Source organism: Melopsittacus undulatus, chromosome 2 (assembly GCF_012275295.1).
Source record: "Melopsittacus undulatus isolate bMelUnd1 chromosome 2, bMelUnd1.mat.Z, whole genome shotgun sequence".
Taxonomy (NCBI): domain Eukaryota; kingdom Metazoa; phylum Chordata; class Aves; order Psittaciformes; family Psittaculidae; genus Melopsittacus; species Melopsittacus undulatus.
Window position 1 is genome coordinate 100,794,243 of NC_047528.1, and position 20,359 is coordinate 100,814,601.

Consider the following 20,359-nt stretch of genomic DNA (forward strand, 5'->3'; position numbering starts at 1 on the left):
CGCAGAGCCGGGAGCTTTCAGGGCCATTTGAGGCTTGTGGCATTCCCAGATGGAGAGTGAAAGGAGGTAGCTGGAGATGAAAAGATGGCTCACACGGCTGGGGTGAGGGGGGTGGGTGGGTGGTGTGGGAAGAAAGCTATAGAACAAGGAACTGATTTGGCTAAAATCATGTGGGCAAGGCAAATAGGTGAATAAATACAGGAAAACCTGTAGTCAAGTAGTCCAAAATCACTTATTAACTCATTCAGGATGTATTAATTTTGTGCTTTTCTATTTAATTCAGCTGGGTTGTTTTTTCCAGCGGGGATTTTGAATACTCAGAAGTCTACTGTGATGATATTGCATACTGTATAATAGTAAACTCTGCTCAAGAACTCTGAAACTGCATTAATAGAATTTCACTTCGTAGGGAAGAGTGAAAAACTTTTTTTAAAAAGGAGTTGCTTTGGATTTAGCTCTGGGTATTGGTGAAGATGCAGAAACAAGCTCTTAAAGACACTGTAGAGTGGATAAATGTTCAAATTCTGGCTATTATTAGGACCACGCTTACAGGGAGTTACGACTTGCCATCAATGCCAGTGTTACGCAGTTTTCCACCCTGGCCAGTGCAGTGTCAGACAACTCTGCCTGGACATGTCTGACAGGTATTTCTGTGTGATCTTTCTCACAAAAAATCTGCTGTGCCACTTCCCTCCTTCCCGTATCACTTATCTATGTGCAGAAAGGGAAAAAATGAGTTAAAAGCAATACATTCAGTCTCTTAGTGCACAGCCCAGGTGGTGCAGCCTTTCTTATGTTAAGCAAAGCTGTGGCACAGGGAAAAATTGTATCAATTTATGTTTAAAAATCAGGGTTTTGAATTGGAGGACTGGGAAGGAAAACATGAGGCCTGCCTGATTATTCTGTTACTTACTTGCTCCACAATGTATGCACTTTGGATAAACGTATTCATAATCCTTGGCGGTCCCTGCTGATTCCTATTGGTAAAAAACCATAAACACTCTCCCCAGCTGCGAAAGTAAACTGTATAAATTGCCACAGTTTAAACCACCATTACCAGCTCTACAGCTTGTATAACATTTATGGAAACACCTTTTTTTTTTCTTTTCTGAGCTTATAAATAGCTGCCTTACCTAGAAGTAACTCATAGATATCTGTGTGTAAGTAATGCGAAACTGTTGTAGAAGAGCTCATAATGTATCTAATTGGTTTTAGAATCAGTACTATTTCTCTTATTCTTTTCATTACTTCTGGCTATATAGTCATTTCCCCCCCCCCCCCCCCCCCCCCCATAGTCACCTCCTAGTCTGTTTCTAGCTGGATGTAGCTATCCATGGTCCACTGACCTAGGAGGAATTTTTAACACAAACAGGTGACTTGACAGTTGTATTTAAGTATTATAACACATCAAAACACCATCCGTGAGTCAAGGTTTCTTTTCTTTCACAGCGCACAAGCAGCTTTGGCAGCTTTGACCGTTTCAGACATCACTCGATATCAAAGACAGATGATTCAGCTGAGGTCTGTATAAAACAAAGTTTTACTTTCTTCAGTTCTCTTTTCCATGACAGCTATGCAAAACCACAGGGGAACTATTGTGTGAGTTTTATGCTGGTGAGAACTTTGCTTGTGCACCTGGATCTGTGTGGGTGATCATGTTCTTGCTGACATGAACAAGAGAATCACACCTAAACTTTGGTACTGTAATGTGAAGATTAGAAACAATTTTTTAGAGACAAAAGTGCACTTCACGTTGGTGATGGCCAAGGTAACCGGCATGTGTATGAAACCCACAGATGTGCCATTTCTGTTTTCAAGACCCGGGCAAAAATCCTTTCAATTGTTATTTGGATTAAGGAAAATAACCAATGGGAAACAACATCTTCTATCATAAAATGTATTTTCTTTCTGTCATTCACACATACAGTGGTGTGTTACAAACCTGTTTAGGCACATTGATTCCCCAGGGAAATGGCTATGACTAACTTTTGTCAATATTTCCCTGTAATTCCTATTCTACTAGACTGAATTTCATTTTCATTATGAGTTGTTGCTTACTTTTTCCTTTCAAATCAGATATCTGAGCTGGAGACTATAAGTGACGTTGGAGAAGGAGTACAAGCTAAAACAGCAAATAATGGAGGAAGTCTGGGTAAGAAGATGAGAGCTATTTCCCTTACCATGAAGAAAAAGATGGGTAAAAAGTACACCAAGGCACTCTCTGAGGAGATGGTAAATACAGCTTAAGAATCTTCTGTTTGATGCTAATGTTTATGAAGTAAAAATGTTATACGCATGTTTTCCTATTCACATTTCAATTGTCATTAGTTATGACAATCCATAAGGACATAGTAACACATCCTGAATTAAAGCAGCTTCTGGTATGTACTCTTTCTTTCATGTGATTGTTAATATAAACACACATGTGCTGATAAAGCTGGGGCTGTTCAGCCTGGAGAAGAGAAGGCTGCATGGAGACCTCATAGCAGCCTTTCAGTATCTGAAGGGGGGCTATAGGGATGCTGGGGAGGGACTATAGCAATAGGGACTGTAGCAATAGGACAATGGGTAATGGTTTTAAAACCTCAACAGGGGAAGTTCAGGTTAGATATAAGGAAGAAGTTCTTTACTGTGAGTATGGTGAGGCACTGGAGCAGCTTCCCCACAGCAGTGGTAAATGCCCCATCACTGGCAGCTTTCAAAGCCAGATTGGACAGAGCCTTGGGCAACCTGGTCTAGTGTGAGGCATCCCTGCCCATGGCAGTGGGGTTGGAACTACATGATCTTAAGGTCCTTTCCAACCCAAAACATTCTGTGAGTCTATGATTCTATATAAAATTACAACTTCACCCAGTAAGGGACCAAGATAGAGTTAGGAGGACATAAACATAGGAGGTTTACATCATTTAAGTCTGCTTTTTCATCAAGGAGCACTTCTATAAGCATCACAAAAAAAAATCTCATGATATGGACACAAGGGAATAATGAATGAACCTCACTGTTAATCTGATCCTCAACCTGTACAAAATGCTTCATTGGAAGAATTTATGTTTCAATACAAGAATTATTTCCAAAGTCCATTTTGTAGAGGTCAGCTAGCATCCTAGAGCATGACAACTCATATGCCTTATCTGCTTTTACCTTATCTAATCTTAGTGAACTTATTTTTATTAAACATAAAAAAAATATTTCACACACTGCAAACCCTGTTTTCTCAATATGTCATGTCAGTGAGTTCCAAATGTTAGAAAAACAGAAGGAAAAAGGACTTGTCATACTTAATCATCCTAAAAAATCTAGCTAGTCTGCATCCTATTTCGCACACATGTCAATATCAAATAAACTGGGAAAGTAAATAGAAACTTCACAAGTAGAAAATAGTGTTCCACAGGATATATTTGAGCAGTTTTTGGAGGTCAAAGACAAGGACTCCTATTCCATTACTTTCCACTATTTTTCTAAAATTTAAGAAGTTGCAATCCAATTTTTTTAAGAAAAATCAAAATTCCAACATTTGCCTTCTGCACATTTAAAAAAACGATTCACATGACAGAAAGTCAATAAATTGTCTGGTTGGACACACATGTAGCATGATCTTCATTCCTGCAGGAGATGATGACAATCAATACCGGCCCACTGATTAATCTATGGCTTACACTGCTGACTGGTGTAACAAACACTGCCCTTGTTGAAAACCAACATAGTCTTTCATTTCAATGCTATGCCTTAGATGTACCTGTATGGGTGCCTATTTCATGCATGCACTGCCATCTTTGCTCAATTTCATCAGCCAACTGATGAGTAAATAATATTTCCCAAAAGATTAACATAACATCTCAAGTACTGCAGAATGTTTCAGTTGTATGAGGATATCAGACATACTGACAGTGTGATGAAGTCTACTGAGAAATTCTTCCTTTGAAATCTCATTATTATTTCATTTCATTGTTACATCATCCCTTAAGTTACCTGCAACTGAAAATATGGATCTTATTGTTTTGAATAGGCTGTGATTCCTGAGGCGTGGTTTAATTTTATAAGCTCAAGGGGCCATTCTCTTACACTATTAGATCTTGTGGGAGAAACATGCATCTGTTAATTCTGAAATGCACTAGATTTTGGAGCCAATGTGTAGGTTGAGCAACGTGGTGAGCATGGTGCTAGAACACACCAATGGCTTACTCTGCAAGCTGTCTGTGTGTGAGCTGTGTCTGAAACACCCTGGCTGAGGTGCCAGCCTACTGTCAAAAGCCACTGATTTTCAGAAGTTCAACACACAACATCAGCTAGCACTTCACCATCTGCTTTCAGACTTAAACTTTATATTTCCTCCTCTGTCTCCAATCAGAAAAAACACCTTATCTGATTACCTGTGAATTTCCCTTTCACAGACAGCTTTTGTTTCTGCTGTGGTATATTGGAGTCTTCTGAGACAAAGAGTCAGTTTAGCTGTGTGAGAGTGGAATGAAGTGAGAGGGGAAAAGGGGGGGCAGGTGATTTCTCTAAGGTCATAAAGAGCTGGAGGTGGTGCTGGGAATCCTTAGTACCAAGGATGCATCAACTTCTAAAATGCTTTTACTCGTAGAGTGGTTCTTAATAAAGTGTAATGATGAGTTAATCTCCAATGACGATTAAAAAGAAAAAGCCAAATATTTCCCTAAAATATATCTCTTGATGGTGAACTTATGATTTTTGTGTTAAAGAATGAAGAAGGAAAAGATGACAGTGATCCTGGTGGTGGAATACACACTGAGAAGGTCTCCCTAAAAACCAGTGACTCTATGGAAAGTCTCTATAGTCTGAACAGTGGCCAGAGCTCATCTAGTAAGTACAAGATATCCATACTTCTTATTCAGCCACTGGATCAATACTGTTATTGTTTAAGACTGAGTTATCAGAACTGGTGATTAAAAATGTAATGGTAGAGAGCTCTTCAGTCTGGCAGACAAAAGCATGATTTGATTAAATGGGTGGCAGGTAGGGTAGATTGCCAACCTCCAGAAATAAGCTGAGTGTTTTTAAGAATTGAAATATTAACTGAAGTAAAAAAAAATAACTAACTAAATAAATAACATGTATTACAGGGTACATTGCTGGTATGTACGCCATAAATTCTGGGGGGTTATCACTGCTATAGTGCTGGCTCCCAGTCACGAGGAGCAGCCACACAAACATCCTCTCTGGGAGCAGTGGCTGTGAGTTCATCCTTTGCCCTGCAGATGTGAGGCAGGCAGAGTGAGAGGTTTCCCTGAGATGGTGCATGATGGGGGCCTGACCTGGCAGCTTCAGGTTATGATGCAGAGACACAGCCTGCTTCCCCACAAGCCCACTGAAAACCCTCCCCCAACAGGGTCATCTCAGTCAGAGGGCAGATGGATCTTTGATGGGAAATGGAGTTTGCCTCCACTTCTCTATCCACTGCTCTGCTGTGGACATTTGCTGGGCAGCAGGCCATAGCTGTCCATGGTGACATTGCTGGGCCATCACTGCCGGCATCATATCAGCCTTAAGTAAGGGAGTACTCGAGCTGCAGTCCAGACTGTTTGCACTTAGTAGTTAATCTGGCCCTGAGATGGAGCTGTGCACTTAAGCAATCACCTCAAACAAAACCATTTTTATGATCATTTTCTGTGATGTGATTTGTGAAAATTGTATATAGGAGTTTACTTCCAACACTCTGCTGCTCTTATCTAAAAACATATTTGGATGGGATATTGCAGAGCTTGCTCAAATTTGCTTGAATTACTCTGCTGATATTTTATTGCTCAACTTGGATAAAATGACAGGCAGAAATGTTGATAAGATTAAAATTTCCCTCTGCAATGCAGGTTCCTTTGATGTTTCAGCTAGCTCTGTAATGAAATAAAATAACTTCTACAGTACTTGTTTTCATTTTTCTGAACAAACAGGAGAAGTTCAGCAGAATTAATTCCCTAAATTGCACTTTTAGAGTACATTTTATTAATCTGCAGAGGTGATATTTCAAAAAGTCTGTAAGTAAAATGTGTAGTCTATTAGTATCATCACCAGAAAAAGACTATTGTAAGGAATATATTAATAAAGATCTCCTGCCTGTTTTCTTCAGTCTCTTGTAGTATGATTTTATTGAACGTATTTTTCCTGGAATGTGTCAAACCCACACATACAACACTCTCTAATTCTGTGCTTTTGAACACTCTCAGCTGCTGTGCAGAACTGCATGTCTGGGCATGTGCTGCAGGAGATAACTAAAATCCATTCTCTTTAAGGTGGGGTGACAAGCTGCTCAGATGGAACGAGCAATAGGGACAGCCTCCGGTTTGATGACGAAGTCCCTTACAGTGGGCCCTTCTGTGGTCGAGCCAAAGTTCACACCGACTTCACACCAAGTCCTTATGACACCGACTCTCTGAAAATCAAGGTAAGACAACCACCAGGATTTCTTTTTTCCCAGTAAGAATGGAAGGGGGCATTCCTTACACATGAAGAATATGTTTACTAACACATTTTTAACTGTAAAGCACATGTAACATTCTAAAAGCAAGACAAGTCATCATACATCATACTACTCAGGAGTATAATTAGACTTGTTTTCCTTCTTTGTACACACATTCATATCCAGATTATATTCACGCTTCAGGATTTTTCTTTTTCTTTATAGCCTCTTCTTGTCAAAATCATTATCTGTAGTCTTCCTCTCCTCCTCTGTGGCCTATGTTACAGCCATTGCTCTGCTAGTACCTGCAGTCTTCACTTCTTGCCCTCCACTTCCACCCACACCTAGGGCATTTATTTCAAAACAGTTTAACTGGTCATGAAATGGCAAATGTCTGCTGCTTCACATAGACTCCTTTATTAGTCACTGGGCTGTATATTTTAGAGTTATACCCCTATTACTTAGGGTTGAAATCCCCTAAATTTATCTTACAAAATTTCAGTACCCTGAATCTGAATTCAAAGTGCATCTGCAGCCTGACTGAGAGCCACTGCCTTAATCCTGATCTGCATTCACATCTGAAGTTTCTGAGCCTCCATGAGTGTGTAGAATAATATGTGCGCTTGTAAAGCTCATAGCTCTGAGTTCCATATGCTAAGAGAACCAGGTCACAGGAACACAGTGAACTTCGTACTTGGGTTTGTACCAAAACTAGAGTGACCACTTTACTTGCAGTTTCTTGACCAGACCAGAAAAGATTTTAAAGTCTTGGACTTGTTGACAGATATTTTTTGCAATCTGAGTTTGACTCTGTAGCAGAACGCCAAATGAAGTGTGTATGTGGGGATTTGTTGGGTAATTATTTAAAGACTTCTCACACTTTCATAAGTTCTGGGGTGCCTGCCCAGAAGACAGGATGCGATTCTGAGATCATGGAAGTAAGATGTGTAGGGGTTACCCTTTACAAGTGAGCTTTTTTACTGTGAGAATTACTCAGAGCAGCTGTTTTGCTGACCTGAGATATTGGTTCCCACAGCATGGCTGTGAACACCTTTACCAAATAGCCCTCTTGAAGTAGCTGTGTTGTCACCCTTTTTCACATTCACATTTGTAGGTGAACGCACAAGTGTGGAGAGCTGGAGCCTTTAAACCTGCCTGCTAAGGCACCTTCCATTGTCTCAGTTAATTGTGTTAATAATAGTGGAAAAATTTGTCAGTCGTTTGGTAAGGACAGTCAGGAAAATATTAAGGGAGTTAAATGTTCTTTATTGCCTTTGAGAAATGCAGCCAGTGGTTTTTACTGTAAAATGGGTAAGAGTCCACTTTTCACATTGCTCACCTATCAGTTTCTGAAGATATTTGAGATGCTGGAAAATAAGATTATTGTGTAAATGGTTTGGCACATACTGAAAATTAACCTCACATTGTTCCCTTGTATTTTGCCAAAGCTATGCCCACTATCCATGGCAAAAGTTGATTGCTAATGCAACCCTATCCCTTTTCAGGGACCAAGTGGAACACAAAAATGGTTAGAGGGGCTGCTTATGCTCAACTCTCCTCCACAAAGGTTTGGAGATAAGGACTAAGTCCATTTTCTATAGTTATTTTACTGTGATTTTATGAAAGAAAATGATCTAAATCTAGGTAATTTTTAAAAGTTACTTTGTACTGCCTAGTTAAGATTCTGTGCTGTCTGTGCTGGTTCTGGTCCAGAGAGGAAAAGCTACATCTAACAAACCAGATGTGTAAGCAGTGGTGTGCTTTTTTTTATTGTTCTAGAAAGGAGATATTATAGATATCATCTGTAAAACCCCCATGGGTATATGGACGGGCATGCTGAACAACAAAGTAGGAAACTTCAAGTTCATTTACGTGGATATTATCTTGGAAGAGGAAGCAGCTCCCAGAAAGATAAAGCCACATAGAGGAAGCAAAAGGAACAAGCCTAAAACACTGCAGGAGCTCCTGGATTGTGTCCACCTGCAGGTCAGCCAATGTGTTTCCCAGCTGTATTTGAAACATTTCATTTTTGTGCACTTGGGTTTGGATGTCATTTACAGGCAGAAGTAGAAAGACAGGTTCAGCAGTTTTGATGTCAGCAAAGCAGCTTCATGTCTGTCTTTTATGTGATGTGAGTGGCTTTTAGAACTGCCACATCATTTACCACATCATTTGGTTGGGCTAAGAAACTGCACACGGTGGTGACCTGACGAGTCACCATAACCTGACTGCAGTTGTGTGCCTAAGTGTGTGACTGCGGAAACCTCAGGGACAGGACTGCAGTCTGACTCCAGTGCCAACATTTAGAATGTGGGTTTCTAATTCCTCATGATCTTTAGGGAGCAACAGTCCTTTTGTACTATGTTCATGTTGCACCTCTCTCTCTCTCTGCAACCCTAGTTCTTGACTGAGTGTCAAGGTTTACAGGTAACATTTTTAATACTGGTTATTATTTCGGTGCTGATGCAAACACGTCTTTCCTGGAGTTTCATACTGCATCGACACCCAGCTCAAGGGGGACCATGTGTGATACAGCATGGCTGAGGGCTCCTCAGCTTCTCACTCTTGCTTATATCAAGGAGCTCCTTCTGTGTAGAGGCACAGCACACCCCTCCTCAGATGCCCTCCTGGACTCAGCATGGGAGGCACTCAGGGGGTGATTTCACAAAGGTCCAGACACTCAAAAGATTAAATAATTTCTGTCAGAGCTCTGTCCTGGTCCAATTTGCTGCTGGACTCTGCTTGACAACTCAGGCACAGATGCTGGGATGCTGCCCCCAGGTATTTCCACCTCTTATCCTCTTGATCTCCAGCTCTGGTTTTATGCCGAAGGTGGTCAATCAAACTGCAGAATGGAGTACATTTCAACCTGACAAAAAAGTAAAAGAGAAATTGTGCCTATTCCTCTACTAAACATAGTGCTTATTTATATGAGAAGATTTGCTTGTTTTTTGTAGGAATATGCCTCGACTCTCTTGCTAAATGGCTATGAAACTCTGGAGGACTTAAAGTACCTACAGGAGAGCCACCTGATTGAATTAAATATTTCAAACCCAGAAGACAGAGCAAGACTGTTATTGGCAATTGAAAATCTACAGGACCATGACAGTAAGTGTTGAAGCATGTGCAAGTTTTAACTGAAGAAACATGTTTAAAGAAATAGTGATTCTCACACTAATCTGTTAAATTATTTTTCTCTTAAATATGGTACGTGGGGTCAGACAGTTTTCTTATGTATTCAGATAGCAAACTGTATATCTCTTCTAGATATGTTTATGATTACTATACTAGTAACACATGAATGATCTAAAATTTCTTATTTATATGACCTACACTAGAGATGGGTAGCAACTATTGCTTAAGAGCAACCTTATTTATAGCTGGGGACCCAACCCCCAGAGAGGGTAAGTGACTTCTTGAAAGTCACAAGATCTGTGCAAGAGTAGAAAACAAAACTTCCCAAAGCCTGTGCCAGTATCTTAACCAAAATAGCGCTTATTTCAAGTAGCTGTGGTAGAGTTTTCTTTAATTTTTCTAAACAATATTCTGCAGAAAAAATAGTTTTTCTTTCCCCCAGTTCTTCCCACACTTAAATCCTTATCCAAATCAGTTTCTTTTGTAGGAAAGATTGAAAATTAGAAAAAAAAACCCCACAGACAAAATCATATACTAATAGATGGTTTGCATTCTTTTCTTAAAATGACTGTGACTCCAGTTTTGGTGAGCTTCCGAAAGCTGATCACACAGCGTGTCTGTACATATGTGTATTGATCACTATTGTGTTTTCTTCACTTTTTGCTTTCACTGGGAGTGGAAAAGCTAGGATACAGAATAGAAAATACTGTTCTCATGGTATCTGAATGATACTTCCAGCCTGAGTTCCAATTTTAAATAATTTATGTCAAATTCCTAGAACCTACAGCTAAGCATCTACTTAATTAGACACTCAGCCAAAAAAAGGAATTGTTTTTTTCTTTATTAATATCTGTGCATATGCTGAGCAGTCATTTCATCAAGTGAGCACTAGCAACTGAGAAGCATCTGAAAGAAAGAAAAGGAGAGCTGGAAAAGCAAAGTCTTCCTGAGATATTTTAATACCAGTTCTTGTCAGGTTTCCACTTTTTGTCTCCTCAGTAGGGGATAGCTTTCCAGTTCTGCCTTCAGCACATGTGCATATGTATGCCTGCACATACCTGCATGCATATATATACCGATGTGCTTCAGTACAGAAATATATCCAGGTTTCTAAGCATGCCTTTTGCTGCCTCATCCATTCAGCTTTTCCTGCAGATGTTCTCTAATATTTCTCTTCATGCCTTTGCTGACCTTGTTTTTTACTGTATATTTGTGCTTTTTCGGGACACCATTTGTACCTGCAGTCTTTCCTGTTCTTAGTCAGCTTCCAGGGAAGATAAGATTCTTGCAAACATGTTGGAGAGACTTTAAAAAATGGTTTTTTTCACCCACTAGGTTCAGTTGTTCTTTCTGGTCTATAGCTTTGTGAGATGACAGGCTAGAAAAGACCTCTAGAAGGGCTGTCTATGTAGCAGTAGTGGTTGAAAGAGTGAATACAGGGAAAAAAAGGTTACATATTTAAAGAATTGTATTGCAGGGATGTGGCTGGAATTCAGCTGAAAATATGTTTGTTTCTCTAATTTGCCCTGAAACATTTTTCCAGGCAAAACAATGTCCCTGATATTTTCTGTGTGATAGTCCAATAGTTTAAATTCTTATAATGGATCTGGATATAATAACATTAAATTTTATGAAATGGACCCTGCTTCAAAATCAGTGGTGACATGTACTCTTAGATCGAGAGATTAAATTAGTGTTTGCTTCACATCCACCTTAGATAGGTATTAGGTGTAGCCAATCTTTACAGTATTCAAATTCAATAAAATTGTACTCCCAGAATTTATGAATACTCACAGGAAGCAGAACCAAGGCATCTTTATGTACCATGCCAACTATAAGCAAGACAACTTTATATAGCATGCTAACTGTAAGCATTCATTTAAGTCTAATGGAGTTTCATAGGACTCATGTATATTTTAAGGTAAGCCAAATATAAATGCTTTCCTGGTTTGGGATACTGTCTTGAATCAGGACTAATTCAAATCCTTGCCTTGTCTGGTTGTCAAAGGTTCATAGCATTTGTCACATGACTAGTAGGGACAGAACAGAATTTAACAACTCCTCTAAAAACGAAGATACTAAAGACTAAAATTGATAGAAGCTGTCTGTTGAGGCATTACAATGAAAGGCAGGGAGTCAAGATGATCTTGGGGATAAGCTCAGCATGAGTTTGACTTCATCCCAATCATTTGACCTCTGTCCTTCTACCAATACAATTGGAAAATTGGGCTGAAAGATCTGGGTGCAACTTTGAAAGTGAATTCTACATCTGAACTTTCCTAGGTCAGAGTTTTGGGGTTTTTTCTTAAATGGACATGACTCAGTCCAGCATAAATGATTTTTTAATTAAAATTGATTTTCTGCATTGCTTATAAGTGAGCAGCAGAATTACCCACAGCTACAGGGTAGTCTGCTTACTGGCCAGGAGTATTATAGATATAAATTCAGCACTTTTCCAGGTAAAAATTCACTCTTTTTATAAGTTCTGTGAAAAAATACACTAAGTCCATAGATCACATTTACCGTTCTAAGCCCATCTTTCTCACAAAGTTTGGAAGACTTCCATGTCTTTGCATTACATTTGTGCTTCCATGAAGCACATGTTTGATTAATGCACAGAGTCTCGGGTATGGGCCAGAGTTGAAATACAAGGGTTTCTGAGTTTTTGTGACTCTGCTATTATTCAGAACAGCCAAGCATGTTGGAACATCTAGTAGAATGAAAAAGATTCTATTGTAAATGTAGTAAAACAAGATTTAATGTTCCTTTAATGTGATATCTGATATTGTGAAATGTCTAGTTGTTTTTGCAGGGCTTTTAATTTCTTTTTCTTCCCTTGGCTTTTTCTTGCCGTATATTGGATGTTATATGAATTGAGTTCTTCATGCTGCATACTCGTGACTATCTAATTCATGTTTCAGAATAAACAGATACTGAGCTTTCTAACCAAAAGACCTGCAGCCATAGTTTCCACATTACATGCTTCTTAAAGATGTCCAAAATCTAGGATTTCTGGCAGTGACAATTTTTTCATCTTGCATTTAATTTAATTAATTTTGAAAGGAAAAAATCTAACCCATTTTATACTAGAAATTAAAAAGTTTTATTTAGCAAATACTACTACACGGTGTTATTAAGCAGATTTTGCTTCCTGATACTGCACTATCTCCCTTCTACCCTTCCTGGGAGTCCAGGCCAAATTCACCATCTTCAAGCACTTCACATAGCAAGGCTATCCCAGAACTGCAAGGTCTTGTAAGTTCCTCATGACCTTCTCCCTGATCTTCCCAGATCTCTTTTTAGATTTTCTGTAAGTTGATGAGACCCATATACTGGGGACAAAATGATTGGTTTCCATGAATTCATGGCTGAGGAGGAAAAAAAAGCTCTTTTTCATAAAGTATTTCTTAATAGCTTTCCATTCTTCTCCCAGATGGCTTCTAGACAGGAGATGGATGTCTGTGCTTTTGTAGAATGCTATTTTTAAAGTGAAGCGGTTTCTGGATGGTTAATGAATAAAGTAATAAAAGAAGTTTGGAACTTTTTTGTTGACAGTTTCCCAGGATACACGTTTTTGTATGTGCAAAATAGCCTTGATTCTCTTCTCACTTTGATGATGTAAGGCAAGAGGTTTATTCCTGAAGTCCAGTGGATTATATTAGTTTGAAGCTAAGCTGAGTTCAAGAAGAATTAGGCTTCACTGGATACAGTTCATTTTATATTTTTTTAAAAAAAAAAAAAGGTGCATATGTGCAAATTGGGGTATAATATTTTATGCTTATCTCCCAAATTCCACTTCCTTACGTTACTTTTCATACTTAAAGGCCATATTATATTCTTAATCCCACTGCCAGTACCAAATAAGGTTTGTTCCTTGTTTATGTTACTTGGATAGCAAGATAGTATGTAGGTGAGGACATGACTTTCAGTTCTCAGTTGTATTGCTTATGCGAGGACATAACATCAGGAGTACCATTTTACACTGAGCAGTCCCTTTATGTACATGGGATTACACAGTGTCATGTCAAGGTCAAATAGTGCTCAAAGGCTACCTGGACATAATACTTTCAGGTTTCTCAAGGAAGCTCATCCTTGCATGAGTATTAGCATTTTTCCACCTTTTTTTTCAGGCACATCTATTTGCTTCCAAATTTTAGAGAAAAAAGAAACTTCTCATTTCTGTCTTCACCATAGACTCTCTTCTCACACCAGTTCAGTAATCCTCCCATAAAAGCTATGCCACTTTCTTCAGCAAGTGCAATTTTTTTAAGCTGCATGTCTGTAAATATCCACAAAGTTTACACCTTTGAGTCCCCAGAGTATTGCATGTGCATTCAGAACCACTGCAGGTTTCTCTGCTTCTTTTTCAAGAAGTATCACCATTTGCTGCTTCAAAGTGATCCTTTCTGAGATTGGTGCTTTGCGAGTTTTCATTTAATTTTAACACTTAGGTGGTCTAACTGGTACAGGCACTGCAGCTGACCCATAGCCTCCATATGTAGCTGGGTCTAACTTCAGCCATGAAGATGCACTTTGCTCTAGTTAGCTACTGTACCATGCACGTCACCGCTGCACCTTCCAGGAAGCCACACAAGTGACTCAGCCTAAAGCATCATGCTCCTAGCCCAGTTCTCCTTCTGAGGAAAACTCATGAAGGCAAACTCTCAGACAGCACACTAGTGAAGTATGGCTGGCAGCTGGGTGAGCTTCTTTTTGTCCAAGACAAAATCCAAGCCTCCTAACACTCATCTGGTTTGAACTGACATAACCGCACAGGAACCAGCAGGACCTCTGTGCATTCTTGAACTGAATTGCCTTAAACCTAAGCTTAAAGTGCTTTCCTAATCAGGACTTTAAATTCATTAAAAAAGGGGAAAAAAAATGGTGGAGGAAAAAAGAGATCTATCCGTGCATGTCATGCACATCTATGTCAATGAATAACAAAAATTCATTTACAAGATCTAAATAGGGAGGAAGATGCATCACACATCTATCAACAAGGGTAAAGGCCTCACATTTTTTCAGATGTCTGGATATAATCCTATCACCTAATACTACTAAAGTAGTATTAGAATATATGTGTCAAAATGATGCATGTCTTGGGCTTCTCTGGACATATCACAGACAATGGTGACTGAAAGCTATTTATCTTATGTGAAACTGCTTTACTATAGAAAAATGATAGGACTTCCATAAGTTGATAAGATAGTTATTTCTGATGATTCTGCAATATCTAACGGCACTTTAATTTTATCAGTTCCTGTTTCCTGTGCATTGTATCTTTCTTCTGATGTCAAAAAAAATAAGACAGCAAATATACTTGGAACTTGAACATGTATGTCTTAAAAGAAGAAACTAAGTAGAACTGGGTGTAAGAGCCAAAAGCTGAAAAGAAAAAGGGGTAAAAAAAACCCCTTAGTTTCTTTTCTTGAGAAGCAACTTCTAAAGCTGCACACTACAGATATTTATAATACTCAGTATCCTGTTCACATGGTTTAGTTGTTACTGCATAATATTTAAGTCTCCTTTAAAGAGAGGAAAAAGTCAGAGTTTGCTTTCAGTTTTGTCTTTTTAAATGGGGGGGAGGGGAGGGAGGGGGGCTGTTCTTCAACTTTTTCTGCTCAGAATGAAAAATAGAAAATAAAAAATTGTTACTGTCTCACACACTCAAATATTTTTTCCATTTTTTACTGTAAAAATCCTGTAATGTAATGGGAAGAGACAGAAGCTTTACATTTCTGCAGGTTTCCAAAACAGAAATTTCTTATTCTCCTAGGGGACCTAAATTCAAATTTTAAATAAATCTCAGTTCCATACTTGTCCACATCTTTTTCCCTAAAACATGCAAGGCAAGGAAATCCCTACAAAAGCATTTAGGATCTTTTTTTTACATAGGAACTACTCAGATTATCGTAACTAGTTACAGGGCACTAATACACTGACTGAACATGCATTTTCTTTGTCATCCACTAGCTACTTGGTCTTCTTTTCTTTGTAAAACAAACAAAGTGAATGGAGGTTCCTCTTTGACCTTGAAAATGTAAACAGGATTAACACTTTTTAGGTCACTGCTTGCCAGGGCAGCAGATGATGCTGGAGAAGCTGATAAAAGTACCAGCAAGCAGCATTAGGCAGATGAGGGGATTACAGTGGAGGGCAGGGGAGCCCTGCCCGCAGCTATACCAGGGGACTTCACTCAGACACTGGCTGAGCTGTCAGCCCACAGCAAGCGAGACCTGTTTCATCTTGGCGCCAGTGGGATGGGTGCGAGGAGCTGAGGACACAGTTTAGACAAGGCTTTACTGGGGCAGCTGCTGTTATTGGTGCTAAACTACTTCTGTTGCTACTAATAGCAGCAGTAATACCTTCACTGGTGTAATGCCTTTTGTAATTCTTTCCTGACTTAAATCAGAAATCAATTGGACCTTACATGGTCAAATATTTTCCCTGCAAAGAAAGATAACATTTGACATGATAAACTGTGTTCTGTCAGGAGATCGAACTGTTACAGATAGCAATTAAATCTGCTGAATGGTGTACTCTTTCATGCAAGTGCAATTAACCATTAATTTATTTGGGAGCAAGTATATAAAGTAATCTTTTTTTCTGTAATACATCAAGTTATGCCTATAACCTTAATGTAAAAATAAGTTAAGACCTTGAATTTTTTCTTCAAAAATCAGATTAGTTTATTGACTTAATTAGACAACTGAAAGTTAGAAAGTGTTAAACAGATTTAATCAGTCCAAGCAAATATACAAGTTTCCATCAAGATCTAAATATGTTTGTCAATATATCAAAATGGTTTGTGAAATAAAAGTTCATTGATATCTCACACAATGAAGAAAAGTACTGACTCTTCTTCTGTTCCATTTCAATATTTTCATTCAGAATGAAACATTGAAATTTTTTATTTCTAATTTATTCTTTATTATACAGTAAAAACCAAAATTTAAAAAAATAATATTAGATTTATCACATCTTACCAAATCTTGTAACTTCCAACAATTTAAACAAATGTCAGGATGAATTTTCCTTGTAGAAATGTTGTAATTCTGGCAACCGAACTAGATTTAGATTTTGGTGAAGGATAAAATACTTCCCATATTGGGACTTGCATTCTGCCTGGGCTTGAATTGAGACAGCTTAAATCTAACTACAGATTCAAAGCTAGCTATTTAATTATGGAGTAACAAGTGAAGTGAAATAAAGAAAACTTCTTTGCAAATGCAAAAAAAAGTACCATTTTTCTGCAATGCTAAAAGCTGGGGTAAAATCATCTGTTTCCTGTAAGATTTGGTTTTTATAATTTGTTTGGAAAGCAAGCCACAGTTTAAAGTAAAAATACGTGAGAAGAGGGTGATAACAGAAAAAAAAATATGAAGATTTGCTATCTTATACCTTGTTTCCACAAGGTATTTGGTCACAAACGTCATGTATTTCACAGCCAGAAAATACAAATACAAACTTTAACCACAAGCTACGTTAGAGTCATGATATATGTGTATATCCTGTGTGCAAGGCACCAGCTTGCTGAGCTTTTTTTGAGATCTCCCAATACTCTCACTGATTGGCAGATTTTTGAGTTTGAGCAAATTAGTCATACAGCAGCTAAACATGGAGAAATTATTTGCAAGATCATTTGTTTCTACTCAGTTTTGGAACAGAATTCCAAAACCATGTGGCAGGACTGAAGTACATTAGCTTTCTCTGAGGTCTTTGTGCTCTGGAAAATGACCTTTTGGATACCAAGCTAAGCTTAGGAAGTTTCCATCAGCCACCTAGTCCCAGTGCTTTAGAAAACCTGATTACCACAACTTCATGCCAAGCACTTCAGAAAACCAGTGCATTGTATCTCACTCCACAGTGCCCAGAGTAGGTAAAATGGTGGGGCATATATTATAAACAAGGTGCAGTAGGCTACATGATTAATTGCATGAACAGGCTCTGGAATACACAAGCATGGAAGGGGAAAAGCTGCCATCTCTATCGTGGGCATGCTGACCAAGCATGGTGAGTGTGGCACTTCTGGACAGCCTAAAGGACCTCAGCCAAAACAGTGAGGCCAAAGCCTCATCTCTGACAAACATACTGCAGGATCAAAGCCAACCTTAACACCAACTTAGATGTCATTATACTCATCTAATCATATTTCTAGTTCTTTGCTGCTGAGGTTTCTGCTTCTGATAGACAAAAGATACTGATCTAGTCATGTGTGTATTAGCAGCTCTGTTTCTGTTTCAAGATCAGTCACGTTGCTATCACAAACTCTTTCCCAGGATACTTAATTTGACTTTTTTCTTTTTTTTTCCTGTTCTTTCTAGTTGAACAGCAGAAAAGCGAGGGTAGTCAGGAGACACGGAGCCTAAGCCCTCACCACAGCTTTGATAAATCACAGTTAAATGACTGCCCCAGAGATTCTGGCTGCTACATCTCATCAGAAAATTCAGATAATGGTAAAGAAGAAGGAGACCCAGAAACCCTGTCTGACATGGTGCAGTCAATAACAATCACGGAGTCAAACTGATTCAGTCCTGCTGCTTTTCTGCAGATTTTCAGAAAAAAACAGATTTGCCAGTACAACGGCACAGAAGCAGAACACAAAATATCCTCAACAGTGAAAATATACTTCTGGCTGATGTATGATGCTCTACACTGTGTGATATGTGGACATTTGATAGCTAAATGTTAGCTGATAATCTCTCATGCTTTTCTTTTCAGTGAATTCACAGACATTTCAACAAAAAATTTTATACATATGTATTTATAAATATTTGTACAGCAAATGCATTTTCTATAAGAATAATAGAGAATTGGTTGAGGTAGTGGTACACAGTCTGGACATGTTCATTTCTGGAATTGTCCAAAATGTAAATATTGTACATATCTATTTTAAAAAATATACGGATTAATCACACTCTATTTTCAGATGTGCTTTGCTGATATTTGTACAGAATGTATTTTCACTGATATATCATCATAATAAAAAGGTGGATACATTCGCATCCTACTTTGAAAAGTACCAAGCTAATTCTCATTAATATTAAAGCTGTTTCATACCATTCTTCTCCAAAATGGGCTCTAAAGTAGACTATTACCTCCTACATTTTATCCTGGAGGTACAAATGAACTGTAGTGTGAATCAGAATCAAGCTCTCTGTGTTCATTATCTTTTAGAGAACATAGCCATCTGACTGGCTTATGCAATTTCTTTATTGTTATTTTCACACCTGTTCTCATTCTTCCCAAGCATTATACAGAAAATGCAAGCTTGGAGCCAAAAAAAGTCAGTATCAATATTATCCTTTTATGATCATCTTTTGTGAAGCTCTCGCCTTTTGTATGTGGAGTGAACTTTGTTAATAGAGTATTTGTTTGCATACAAAAGAAGCTAATATTGTGCACTGTTGTCTTTCCTATGAGATTTTATTGTCACTTCCCAGTATATTTTGCACTGGAATACACATTTTAATTGCCTGTCTTCTTTTAGAGTACTTCATTTAATAATAAAAGTAACAGTGTTTGAGCCTTTTAAAAACTACTTGGTTTTTAATGTGGTCATTACATTTAAAAGACTGCTCTGTTCTAAGACTAACACAGTAAATGGCAGCTCCTCTGAGCACCTTTATCATGTATAATAATCTGTGTATCAAATCCATAGAGAAATGTTTTGCTCACTAATTAGTCACAAGATTTTCATAATTTAAGGCGTTTTGCATTTACGTTAAAAATTTTCCACATATTGCTGACAGCTTAAAAGAAAATCACCTTCAGATGATGGCAGAAAGATGAAAGGCAGAAAGTTCCACCCCAAAAGGGGTATTTCTGAAGAAGCCATAAACAAATGGAAAACTTTTCTTCCCACACCCACACCTCCCCCCCAAATGGAAATGTTTTCCGTAGATTTCATGACCCTTCAAACAACTGCTGTCAGACTCCTAACACACAGATGTGCTTTGAAGGCTATAGTATAAAAATAGCTATTTTCAGAAAACTGCATTAACTAGATTTCAAAGTTTTGGAGTAAATAGACTTTGTTTAGAAAAACAAATAGGAATGGAAGATGCTAAGATTTGTTTCTGGTTTTAACTTACTTCTTATACTGGCAACAACTGTCATCTTTTGGGAATCTGACCCCAGGTACGGTGGAGATGCAGAATCCCTTGATGGGATGAAGTATATGAGAGCTTGTATCAAGCAGCTATATTTGCTTCTTAATGTTTTTCTAACCAGTATTGTGTCATGACACGAAGTACTGATTTTACTTCATATGACTTCAATAACTTCTGAAATAATGCATTCAGATTGTTTTCTAGCATCACCTCATTCTAGACAAGGATTAAAATCAGCCTGAATTCCTCTAAGTGGAGCTTATCTTTTGGCAATTGTGGCAGAGGCACTTAGTCTTCAGGTTGCTTGAATCTAGACAGCTGTAAAATTGCTGAGCCTGTAAAAGAATGTTGAGGTGGTTTTATATATAATTATGACTGTCAAGAAACAGCTAAATTAGCTGGGTCAAGGACTAACAGCCACAGACACCAGAGATGCAGCTTGATAAAATGCTCTGAGAAATGTTTATTTGCATATGTTTGCAAATGTAAATAGGCCTCTGTAACTAGTTACAGTGACAGGCAAGGCTTTCAACAGACGAAAATCCCCATCAGCTGCTATTCTTTCACAGGAATCAAACCCTGAATAACTTGGGCAGGTGGCAAGATGATAAAGGTGTAAAGTTAACTAAATGGTAACTACGGGCATTGAGCTGTTGATTTAACCACTCCTGTCTCTAATCAGTAAAGCTTTGTCCGA

The 20,359-nt window shown here is 38.3% G+C and overlaps 1 protein-coding gene across 2 annotated transcripts in view; it reads left to right on the forward strand.

Annotated features, from left to right (window-relative positions):
• LOC101867710 (SAM domain-containing protein SAMSN-1) overlaps nt 1-19,030 on the forward strand; it is a 35,326-nt gene extending 16,296 nt beyond the window's left edge. For both annotated transcript variants that reach the window (XM_005151621.3, XM_031051335.2), the window contains exons 2-8: nt 1,450-1,521; nt 2,077-2,232; nt 4,704-4,824; nt 6,249-6,400; nt 8,195-8,401; nt 9,373-9,523; nt 17,875-19,030. In XM_005151621.3, the coding sequence (XP_005151678.1) occupies nt 1,450-1,521; nt 2,077-2,232; nt 4,704-4,824; nt 6,249-6,400; nt 8,195-8,401; nt 9,373-9,523; nt 17,875-18,077 (1,062 nt within the window). In that variant the 3' untranslated portion in view covers nt 18,078-19,030. The remainder of the gene's footprint in view (nt 1-1,449; nt 1,522-2,076; nt 2,233-4,703; nt 4,825-6,248; nt 6,401-8,194; nt 8,402-9,372; nt 9,524-17,874) is intronic.
• Nucleotides 19,031-20,359: the final 1,329 nt, after the last annotated feature.